We start from the raw sequence: 11,170 nt of genomic DNA, 5'->3' as shown, positions 1-11,170 counted from the left end.
AGCCTGCACTGGTGCCGGTTACGCAGCGGACTTCTTCCCGGCAGTCAAAGCGGCATTACTTTGTGAAAGTGAGGACTCAGAGGAAGACCGTGAGGGTTTAGAGTGCCATTTGGTACAGGGCCCTGGTCGTTTGTCTGCTGTCGGTTAGCTCCACCCACACCACCTGTTAGCTCGTCTTTGCCCATTTTCAGTTACCCGGGAGTGACGCGCTGCCAAAATGGCAACGGCCGCACTTTAGGCTTTAGGCGCACTTTAGGCTAGAAACGCTCTTCAGAAACCTATGGGTGACTTCACGGACACTACGTCCATATTTTTTTTTACAATCTATGTTAGCTGCTCTGATGACCTCATGCAGACAGGCAATGAAACTGTCAATGAAACCGGAGTTGGACAATGATGGAAAGACTCAAGAAGAAGTGACAACATGTTGAATGCAACAAGATGTTCCTTAATGGTTAGTTGATGAATGTATGTAGCTGGTATGGAGTTACTACTATCTTCAAGTCATTGATTAGCATATTCTGTCATGATAAACTCACGCCCCTTGTTGTGTGTTCCCTACATTACACACTAACTAAAGTTTAACAAGTGAAATCATAATCAACTACCCCTTTAAAAAAAGTGCAAAACCACATGCTTTTACCTATAAATGTATGTTGAAGAAGTGTGGCAATGTGCTATGGTGTATTCTTCATAAAAGTGATATATTATATGTAAAGATTGATGTATAAGGACACACGCATTCTGTAAGAGTAATGTATAGATGTGGTAAACCACTTCCTGTATCTGTCAAATTCTGCAACAACATGCAGTATGAGAATGTTTCAGAGTGCTTCAGGAGTTCACTTGATTAGCTGCTGCTAGAAGAGATGCAAATAGAGAGTTCGGCCTCTGTATCAGGTCCTGCGGCCGATCAAACTCAACCACCTGGGAGAAAACATAAAAGAGGGCTTACTCAACGTAAGAGCAGGCACGGCCATAGTAACTTGATTGTGTCGAGGCTTCCGGTCTCATTCACTTGCATTTATTTTAGCTGTACAAAAACTACCGTTATGCTGCTTGATATTGTAAACTGATATTTGTCATCATATTATTTTAATTTATTATCGTAATCATACACACAATGCAAAGTATTTTACCATTTACAGCATTCTGTTATTCTTCCTATTATTTACCTATAGCAGCAAATTAATTGGAAGTGCCCACACAATCACAGAAAATATCTTACTTCAGCGTTGCTACATAAGGGGAATAAAGTACTTAAATAATTCTATTGGACAGTAAGATACTGTATTTAGCTGATTGCAATGTCAATTTATATATAAAAAGTAGTGGATTACCTTGCCCTGGTCCATGACGAGTATGCGGTCACTCTCTAACACAGTGTTTATCCTGTGGGCGATTGTGAGCATAGTGCAGTGCTGGAAACCATCCCTGATGGTGTGCTGGATCATGCTGTCGGTCTCGGAGTCAATAGACGCCGTTGCCTCATCCAATAGAATGATCTATGAACACAACTTTATCAGACCCTTTTAAGAGTGAAGAATATTTTTGAGGGGATTCTGAGTGTGTTTTGTATTCTTACTTTGGAATTACGGAGCAGTGCTCTGGCCATACACATGAGCTGCCGCTCTCCGACAGAGAAATTCTCTCCATTCTCCACTACTGGAGAGAGCAACTTCTCTGGCAGCTTAGCAATCTCCAAGAGAGAGAAAGAGAGGTGCGGATGACTTAACACTTTTTTTTTTATTCTATGACTATTATATTCGATTGCTGTTTCTCCTTTCTTTTTTAAGTTACCATGGCCCAAAGTGTGAAAGGTACTGAGAGGAATTTAAGCAGACGTTACGTCTATGTTTCATCACTATAGTGCAGCTCAATGTAACATGCCCACTCTTATATTGTGATTCTTTTTTTTGCTCTCTCAATAAATGATATCCTCACATAAAAGGCTTTATTAACTTAATAATGTTTGAGCTGCTCCTAGCAGAACCGTGAGTGCTGAAATAACAATGAAATCATAGCACTGCACTGATCACCTGAAAAGCAAACTTTAACATATTCAGTGAAAGTAGAAATGGCAGTTGATTAAATACTGACTTCTTAAATAGACAATATTTATCAAGTTTGAAACCTATAGCTGAAAAAGTGTGAGCATCCATTCCAATCTGTGAAAAATGAGGAACATGTTTGGAGAACCCCTCTGACACAAGATCTAGAAAAGTATGCCCTTGAAACATCATCAAAACTATATCCAGTATTGCTTGTGGGCCTCGTATAGAGTAAGTCTTTACCGTGTCCTTCATGGAGGTCTTTTCTAAAGCCAGCCAGAGCTCCTCATCTTGGTAGTTGTTAAAAGGGTCCAGGTTATACCTATATACAGTAAGGTAACCACACAAACAAACACATTAAAGTCACCATGAAATCAAAATCATAATTTTGAAAAAGCATGTGCCCTCATAATCTTTTTTCACAAACATTAAAATTACACCCCGTCGCAATGACATCTCCAGGTTTATAAAGCTAAACTTTAACTAGATTTAAACCCATAAAAAGCAACGGCACAAGAACTAGATAAAATGTTGTCTAAAGCCATATTCGGACGGAACTAGTTTTTGTATTATATTATACTAACGCTTCTCAGAGTGTTTTTGACCTGATCTGAGTTACCGTTTGTGTACCAATATTTTGCATGCTTTCATTTCATTTCAATATGGATGGTATCCGACTACTAAATACAATTATAAAATTAATAAACAGAGCCAAATCGTAGAAACTGTGAAGACTTTTTAATATCAGTGTCAGGTAAGATACTTGTCTAAATGGTCTCTGCTCACTTTTGTGGGTTTATTATAAACAGCCACTTCTATAAACTCATGTGAAGTTTATTATTTAAAGTTTTTTATAATAAATTAAATTTCTATCAATAAATAATTCTGTCAGGACTACTATCGTCAAAGATGATTGATTGACTATTAGCATACAGTTTGGATTGGCGGTATGGTTCTGTTCTGGGCAAGAACTCCCTGCCCATCCATGCAGCCTAACATGGATAAGAGCAGGGAAAGCAGCAATAACCCCCCTTTGGGTAAACAGAACAGAAACAACATAATGTATTGCAGATATCATTAATGTCAATATTAAATGTACAAAATAATTCAGAAATTTAGTCTGATTCAAGGGGAATCAGAATACCAAATCCTGACGAGACAAGAGGAGGAGCTGGGGATGGAGGAGGGTAAATGAGCTCTGGAGAACGCGACAGCTGCTGATAGTACTGAAGGAGCTTATATATCTATGCTGTGATAGATGTCGTATTCCTATAGGTAGACGTGATCAGCTGATGTGAGCTTGACTAACGTGACCTGCCAGAACTGACGCTAAGCTTGATTTCATTTTTTAAAATCATATACGTCATACGTGATGCACGCAAGCACAGCAGATGCCCTTCTGTAACGGCCATGTCTAAAGAAAAACATTTATAAACGTGGAGATGTTAGTCCCATCCTAATCTGTAGATGAAATCACAGACATTGTTTAGAAAACTAGTCCAATCCAAAAGGGGCTTAATACCTAGACGAGTTTCAGTCCTTCCCCTCCAGCAACCTGTCACTCACATGAAATGGCCACAGAAATTAGCTAACAACAATGATCCAATGAATTCCTGATAGTCAAAATCAAGTCCTGCCCTTTTTTTCTAATTCGAGAAGCCTTTACACTTGGATATATACGTCAGTCACAACTTCCGATTCATACAGACTTTAATTATTGTGTCTAAGTTTAAGGTTATAACTTAAGGTTAACAAGTATCAAGGATAATTGGCAATTTCTTTTTCAATATCTCACAATTGATGTTGCCTATTTCAGTTCAGGTAATTTTTTGAATGAGTGAGACATGGTGATTCATTGCTAGAATAAGTACTTATTGTGAATAAAATAGGGGTAAAGTAAATTGAATCATCATGACATAATGAATAGAAGTGTAGAGTTGGAAGGTGAGAGGTCACCTGACAGTGCCGATGAAGAGTACAGGATCCTGTGGGATGATGGAGAGTTGGCTGCGAAGATCTTTTAGCCCCAGCTTGCAGATGTCCACATCATCTATCAAAATAGTGCCCTCAGCCGGCTCTGCCAAACGGAACAATGCCACACCCAGAGAGGACTTCCCTGAATCAGAAAGAGAGCAGCAATTAATAAAACCATGAGAAACAGAGACAGAAAATCCTCATTTATATTACACAACTCTATGTAAACTTTATTATGACGACTTTAATATAGATTCCATTTCATAATTTAACCCATTTTGTGCATTATCAATCGGAATTTATAACAATAAGAGGAAATTAATCTTAGCATTTAAAAACATAAAATGATATGTTCTTTCTCACCAGATCCAGTGCGTCCCACAATGCCAAGTTTTTCCCCTGGTTTAATATTTATGTGGAGATTATTGAGGACTATGGGCGTGTTGTCCCTGTATCGCATACTGTAGTTTTTAAAGGTAATGGCGCCCTCCAGTGGCCAGCCGGCGGGGATGTGAGCATCTTTGACACTTCGTGGACCCTCTGATACACAACTCTGCAGCACACAATGAAGCAGTGACAAAGCAAAACTATATTCATGATTATCTGAACTGCCCGAAACCTGAAAGTTAACCTAATGTTCATGTCTCTTACCGTAATATATTCTAGCAGTCTCTCTACACTGGTGAACTTTGCTTCCAACTCAGTGGACAATCTCACCACAAACTGAAGGATTCCAGTCAACTGAAATCGTATAAACACAAAGTGCTCAGATATCTAGTTGAATTTGACATGAGATGAACTGTCAGTTGTTAACCTACTGTTTTAGTCTAGCTGTGAGAGTTACCTGTATCGTGTAAGATAAGGCCAGGCCCTTCAGAGAAGGGTTAATGGTGCTATTGGGGCTGAGCACTACAAACAGTGCCACCATTAGAGTAACAGAAGCAGACAGGAAGTCTAACCAAAATGACAGCCAGCGATTCCCACAGTTAAACAGCATGAAGTGATTTGAGTTGGTGTCACTCAGCATCTTAAACCTGTTATTGGAAACACACAAACAATATAAGGCTTTGAATTCATAGGATGTTTTGCTACATTTCTGTAATGTGGAGGCAACATAGTCTCTGAGTGTTGGCTTTGTGTGAAGAGAAATTTTTTTTAGTTTTTGACTTTTAGTATGGAGTTCTCTTTAAAAACCACAGTTCTTATGGCCTACACTTCATTTAAAATGATACACCAGTTAGTTATGGTTTTTGAATCTGATTGGCAGTATATGGTCAAACAGCACTGTGACTCATTTTGCAGGTTACAACATTACACCAGTAGTGACTAGAACTGATTCATTCAAAAATAGTTTCATTCAGGAACGAAATACCACACAACAGTTAATTCTGTTTTGGCTTTGTTGGTGGAGAAAAACAAAGTAACTTGCAATATTGTGTCGCAATTCAATTTCAGTTTCAATATTAACTTCTAGTTTATTGGACTGTGTCAATATCACAGTCATAATTGTGTTGTTGGTCTAAATATTAACACTCTTGCTTGTGTGCTATAGATTAGGTATGCTGGTCATTTTAGGATATGATTCACAAGGGTCATGATGATGTATAACACAGCATGTTGCCCTGCACTGTATGTCTTTCTTAATTATTTTCGAACTAAAAATAATATCTTAAAATGCTGTCATAGATCCAAATATATTGTCAGTAATATCTTACTGTTCAATGTACTGCTTTCTTTTGTCATAGGCATGGATGGTGCTGAGTCCCTGTATGGTAGAGGTGGTGAGAGAGATCCAGGGAGAACGACTCACATTCTCCATCCTCTTCATCTGACGAATGCTCCTTTGGAAAACACTAGGGGGAGAAAACATTTACGGTTTGTACATTTCATGGCATTAAAACATAATCCTGTTTGGTGGCTCTGTGATTGTGGATCTTTATATTCTACTTCTGAATAAAAACACCTCTTTTAATGATATTAAGGTGCAATGTTTGTGTCTTACTATAGGATTGTGGCAAAGATAACTGCAAGAACCGCCACGGCGATCAGGAGGTATGGGAATACTACGCAGATGATGAGAAGGGTGAAAGTAACGATCAGACAGAACTGCAAAAAGTTCTCCATGTTGAACGGCAAAACTGCATCAACCTCATCTTGGTCTTTACTGAAGCGGTTCACCATGCGGCCAGTTGGAGTTGTGTCAAAAAATCTCATTGGGCTGCCAAGGATCTGATGAAAAATACAGTCACATGATATCAAAAGGCTTCTCAAATGGTTCTCATTTTACTGAACAAATAGTAGCACAATGCTTACATTCCATTACTAAACAAACTCTGTCCTGTTAAACTTGATCACTCACATTAAAAAGGGAGTTTGTGTGCTATGAGGAGGGTTTAGATCAACCATTAATACATTATTATTAATATAGTAAAACAATCTAACTTTAATTAAAATTATTCTAAGTTTTCAATATATTTTTATATTGTAATACTTTCACATTGAATCACCAAAATAATGTAGAAACAACATAAAGATGGTATATTTAAAATATTTGTTTTAATGGCATCTTTTTACTCTGCACTATGAATGATTACTGATCAGTACTGAGACTGATGTCTATTAAATTGATTTTTTTTTTTTTGACATCGAGGGGGCCTTTCGAGTCAAAAAGGTTGTGAATAACACAACCTAAAACCAAACATTCAGGAAGTGTGAATCTACAAAAAATGTGTCTTACCCGTTTGAACATTGTGTCATGGAGTTTGGAAGAGGCACGCAGAGTGACTTTAGTAAAGGTGTAGCCCTTGGCAATACTCAGCAGTACCATGGCAATAACAATAATGCCATAAATCATTTGGTAGAATGGCAGGTCTGGATTATCTGAGATATCACCGCTGTTTGCTGTAAAATTAGAACCGGAATTGTTCTACAAGAACACACAGAGAAAACAGTTTGAAAAGTGATAGTCTTGATGAGTAGATTGTAGTAGTGTGTGTGCGTGTGTGTTTACCCCTGATCCCTGATCTAACCAGTAACTGAGCCACCAATTGCTGAAAGCAGTTGATCCCACAAGAAGAGTGAAGAGAAGTATAACAATTACCACCAGTATATACCCTACAGAGATATAAATAAGAAAAGAGAAAGACAGAATGAGAAACAGTGTTACAGCATTTATAATGTACAAACATAGAGACAGAGATGGAGAGAGAAAAAAAAAATACAACAAAGAACAAAAACCTCCAGCGGATTTGCAGTATTGGTGGTAAGTCCTCAACGTAACTGAACCTTCAAGGGACATTTCCTGTGTTACCAATTGATCCTTTTTCTCTGAAACACACCATTGTATTGCAAGATTAAACTGAATACACTGTGTGAACATAATGGATATATTCATAATAATAATGTGATGTTTATACATCTACCTTTTGTTTCTGTGGAGTCTTCGGGTAATTCATTTGTTGCATTTTTCTCATCAGACATATCAAAAGCTAGAAAGATAAAAGAAAGCGAGATAGTCAGTTAGCAGATTCTTGTCCAACCAAATAGTGCACATTAAGAGGATGAGTTGCTTATGAATGCATGAACATTCAATAATTCACTTATTATTGTGTTTAGCTATTATTTAACTATATTAAATAATTGTAATATTTCTCATATAAATACATTTATAAGTAAATTACACAAATGCATAGCAATACAAATATTTTTTGTTAACTAATTTTAAAACAAATTTAAATTTAAAAATTCATGATCTATTTAAAAAATACTGCTAGAAAACTTTTACACCTGGTCAATGTTTTTTTTTTTTTTTTTTTGGGGGGGGGGGGGGGGTATCTATGAGATACATAATTTAATTAACCGCTTACCTGGGTTTCCTATGCCGTTGATTTTGGGCTCATCTGCATTGGTCTGTTTAAAGTCATTGTGTTCGTCATGTGTTTTGGAATCAGCTTCTGTCTTTTCCTATATTATCCAAAAGTGAAAAATTAAGAGGAAATTCAGTGACATACAATTTTTAATTTTAATAGCTTATTTCATGTGTAAAGTAATAGAGAGGTGTAAATGAGAGTGGTTACGTTGCTCTGTTCCAGCTGGACGTTGTTAATAAGATGAGCATAGTGGCCTTTAGCTTTCATCAAATCACTGTGAGTGCCTGCCTCCTTTATCTCCCCATTATCCAACAGCAACACCTCATCACAAAACTCCAAATACTGCAAACACAACGGAGCGGAGCAGCTGAGGACATCAGTTGAGCTGAGCGCACAAAATCATCATCATCAACAGAATCATTGGCGAAAAGCTAGTTGAGCTGATTTGAGCATTAAAAGGCAGATGTTCTGCTGAGTCAGACTGACTGACACATACGTGCTGTGACACAAGGCGATTAAAGGTTTGTGTGTGATTTCCCTGATGATGAATTTTGTGAATGCGTGAAAGAGAATGTGTTTCCGCCCTTACATAATGGTGAGGCAGGCTTAGACACCCTTTCCCCAACATGTGGGGGTTATACATTAAATGTGTTACGACAATACAAATTAATCATTACTGTTTACTTCATGAAACTGTCAACATGAGGTTTATGTTTTTTTGTATCGTATCTTCCTCCAGGACTCTGGTTATATATTAACTTCAGGTACAACTGTGACCACTTAATATTGGAGAGAAACATCTGTTGACAAAAAGCAACTTATAAATCAGCAATCCCTCCAGAATTAAGCTATTTATCTTGTCATTTTTCGAGCTGGTTTCAGTGTACACAAGAGCAATATCTTAGAATATATTTTAAACATTTACATTTTCTTTTAATCAGAATTAGATGAATCTATATCATTATAGAATATGTAGCCTACATGACTTTTCACAAACACCAATTCACAAGTTCACATTTACATACTGTATAATTCAATAGAGTAAAGAGTATGCGTCTTTGGGGTGCTGTCCGGGGGGAGGGCTCTGAGCTCTGAATGTGGCCTGAACCAAGAGTACTCCCCCGTATCCCTGGCTGGGATAGGAAAGATAAGAGTGAGGAGTTGATAGGATGCTAGAAAACTGTCTCATGAGACAGAGGTGAGTCTGCAATTTTTATATCGACCTCCTCGCACTGACTGGGTAGATTATCTGAATGTGCTCCTTCCGAACTTTGTTATAAACTCTTTCCCCGCCCGTGTTTTTAAAAAAAGTTGCCATCTGCCGCTAGCATTTTTGATCATTTTTATTAAATTTTATGGACGCCAGAAGATTTTGTTGTATGTATATCTGAACATGCAATATATCAAAAAAAAGAACAGAGCCTCTGCTTTTAAACCAAAATATATATATATATTCTGGCTTAATGTATTCTTTTTGTTTATTAACACTTGAATGTGGGTAAGTTTCATAAAAAAGCAACATTTTGAGCAAAAAGCTTTTTTGTCATAGACTACATCCAGATCGGATTCACAACAATTATCAAAACATAGATTGAGTAGATCGAGTCCATCAACACCCCTAATGCTTACACAGTCCTATAGCTCGTCCTGGGCTGACATTTCATTTGGTAACATTAGGCGTTTTGATTTATATGCCATTTAATGTTGATGAGCACACTGTTTTACATATGCACTGCTTACATATGTAAGCAATTGTTTCTGCTTCTATTTCACCAATGTTTTGATTTGGAGATTCTGTACACTTTAGAAGTTGTGTCATAGCTATTATTGTTTTAGAGTGAATTACCTGCAGCTGATGAGTGACCAGAATGACTGATTTGCCCTTCAGCTCTTTCTTGATGCATTCCTCAAATATGTGCTTCCCAACATGTGCATCAACAGCAGACAGAGGATCATCCAAAAGGAAAATGTCTCTGTTAGAATACACTGCCCTGGCCAAACTGACCCTCTGCTTCTGACCACCCGAAAGATTAATACCTCGCTCTCCAATCTTGACACACACACACACACACACACATACAGACAGACACAAGTAATATTATTATCCCCATATGTTTTCCTTTAAACTTTACTCCTTTGTATTTAAAAAAAAAAAAAAAAAGTTTCTAATCAGAGTACTGTATATGTTGGTGAAAATGTGGAAACAGACCTCTGTTTGGTCTCCATATGGAAGTATTGCCATATCAGGATTTAGAGAGCAGGCATGAAGAACACTGTCATACCTAAAGCAAAGCAAGAACATAACCACATTTTTAGGATGCAGCAATTTATCTCAGAAAAATGGATCAATGTTCAACAACAATTTGACATCCATTTAAAGCAGCTGAGCCAGAAATTTACCCCCAATTAAAATTTTATTGGATTTACATCCAATAAAAGCCATTACAAGCAATAAAAAACACACCATAAAGCGGTCCACTGTTTCCATGGCACTAAAATAGGATCTGGTAGATTACATGTGTTAAAAAGGTGAGAGGGGCAGCTTCCTAGGAGCATGGTAGGACTGACACTGAGGTAAATTAAAACTTGCTATTTGAAGATGAATGGGTTAGTGGTGTCTAAATAATTGTATTCTGAGGCCTTGCTCAATAAATTCACACTTACCATGCGGAAATAATGTCAGGTTTCAAACAAAACTACTAATATTGATCTGCTTAATATTGATAATATTTATATCAGAGAGGCTAAAGGAGCGGTCGCATTTACCATTGTTTGGCAATTTTTTTGCAGGTCATTTCAGATTTCGCCACATTGAGCAACGGAAAGCTTGACTTTTGTATGAAGCACAGCTCACACATCGCTACACTGTTGACATTATACCTTTTTAAATGTGACCACACCTTAAGACTGTGTGATACATTAATTAATCAGCTGAATTTTTATTACACATATATGCTGATCATATGAGATTTGAGATCTTGAGATCTTCATGAAAGTTTTCCTTTTACCTTTGTATGTACAGGTCAGGCTGTAGAAGCTTTATCAAGATCTATTACAAAATGCATGACAGTATATAAGGTGAAAGACTGCAGTCATGTGTAATTTCATTGCTTTTGGACATGACTGTACATTGTCTTATAAGTTCAAGTTAGTGCTGTTAATCACTCTAAATCATCTACTGTTCTCCATTAAGCTCTCCTCTTTTGGTCAGTATAGAAGATAATATGATAGACTTTGTGTTGGCATTTGGCCTGCAGTAAAATGTCATACTGTAAC

At 37.3% G+C, this 11,170-nt stretch overlaps 1 protein-coding gene across 1 annotated transcript in view; it reads right to left on the bottom strand.

Moving 5' to 3' along the window:
- Positions 1 to 319: 319 nt before the first annotated feature.
- The window catches only part of abcc12 (ATP-binding cassette, sub-family C (CFTR/MRP), member 12), a 17,975-nt gene continuing 7,124 nt past the window's right edge, over positions 320 to 11,170 (bottom strand). Inside the window, exons 14-31 of the mRNA XM_079843491.1 lie at positions 10,104 to 10,176; positions 9,741 to 9,944; positions 8,102 to 8,236; positions 7,892 to 7,988; positions 7,448 to 7,513; positions 7,263 to 7,352; positions 7,036 to 7,139; positions 6,763 to 6,951; positions 6,028 to 6,254; positions 5,741 to 5,878; positions 4,870 to 5,059; positions 4,677 to 4,766; positions 4,389 to 4,578; positions 4,008 to 4,167; positions 2,295 to 2,373; positions 1,586 to 1,699; positions 1,341 to 1,505; positions 320 to 927 (exon numbers count right to left, since the gene is read on the bottom strand). Of these exons, the coding sequence (XP_079699617.1) occupies positions 835 to 927; positions 1,341 to 1,505; positions 1,586 to 1,699; positions 2,295 to 2,373; positions 4,008 to 4,167; positions 4,389 to 4,578; positions 4,677 to 4,766; positions 4,870 to 5,059; positions 5,741 to 5,878; positions 6,028 to 6,254; positions 6,763 to 6,951; positions 7,036 to 7,139; positions 7,263 to 7,352; positions 7,448 to 7,513; positions 7,892 to 7,988; positions 8,102 to 8,236; positions 9,741 to 9,944; positions 10,104 to 10,176 (2,404 nt within the window). The 3' untranslated portion in view covers positions 320 to 834. The remainder of the gene's footprint in view (positions 928 to 1,340; positions 1,506 to 1,585; positions 1,700 to 2,294; positions 2,374 to 4,007; positions 4,168 to 4,388; positions 4,579 to 4,676; positions 4,767 to 4,869; positions 5,060 to 5,740; positions 5,879 to 6,027; positions 6,255 to 6,762; positions 6,952 to 7,035; positions 7,140 to 7,262; positions 7,353 to 7,447; positions 7,514 to 7,891; positions 7,989 to 8,101; positions 8,237 to 9,740; positions 9,945 to 10,103; positions 10,177 to 11,170) is intronic.

The sequence above is a fragment of the Gobio gobio genome (genome assembly GCF_949357685.1).
Source record: "Gobio gobio genome assembly, chromosome: 2".
In the NCBI taxonomy this organism is placed as follows: Eukaryota; Metazoa; Chordata; class Actinopteri; order Cypriniformes; family Gobionidae; genus Gobio; species Gobio gobio.
This window is presented reverse-complemented; position numbering and strand designations above follow the sequence as displayed.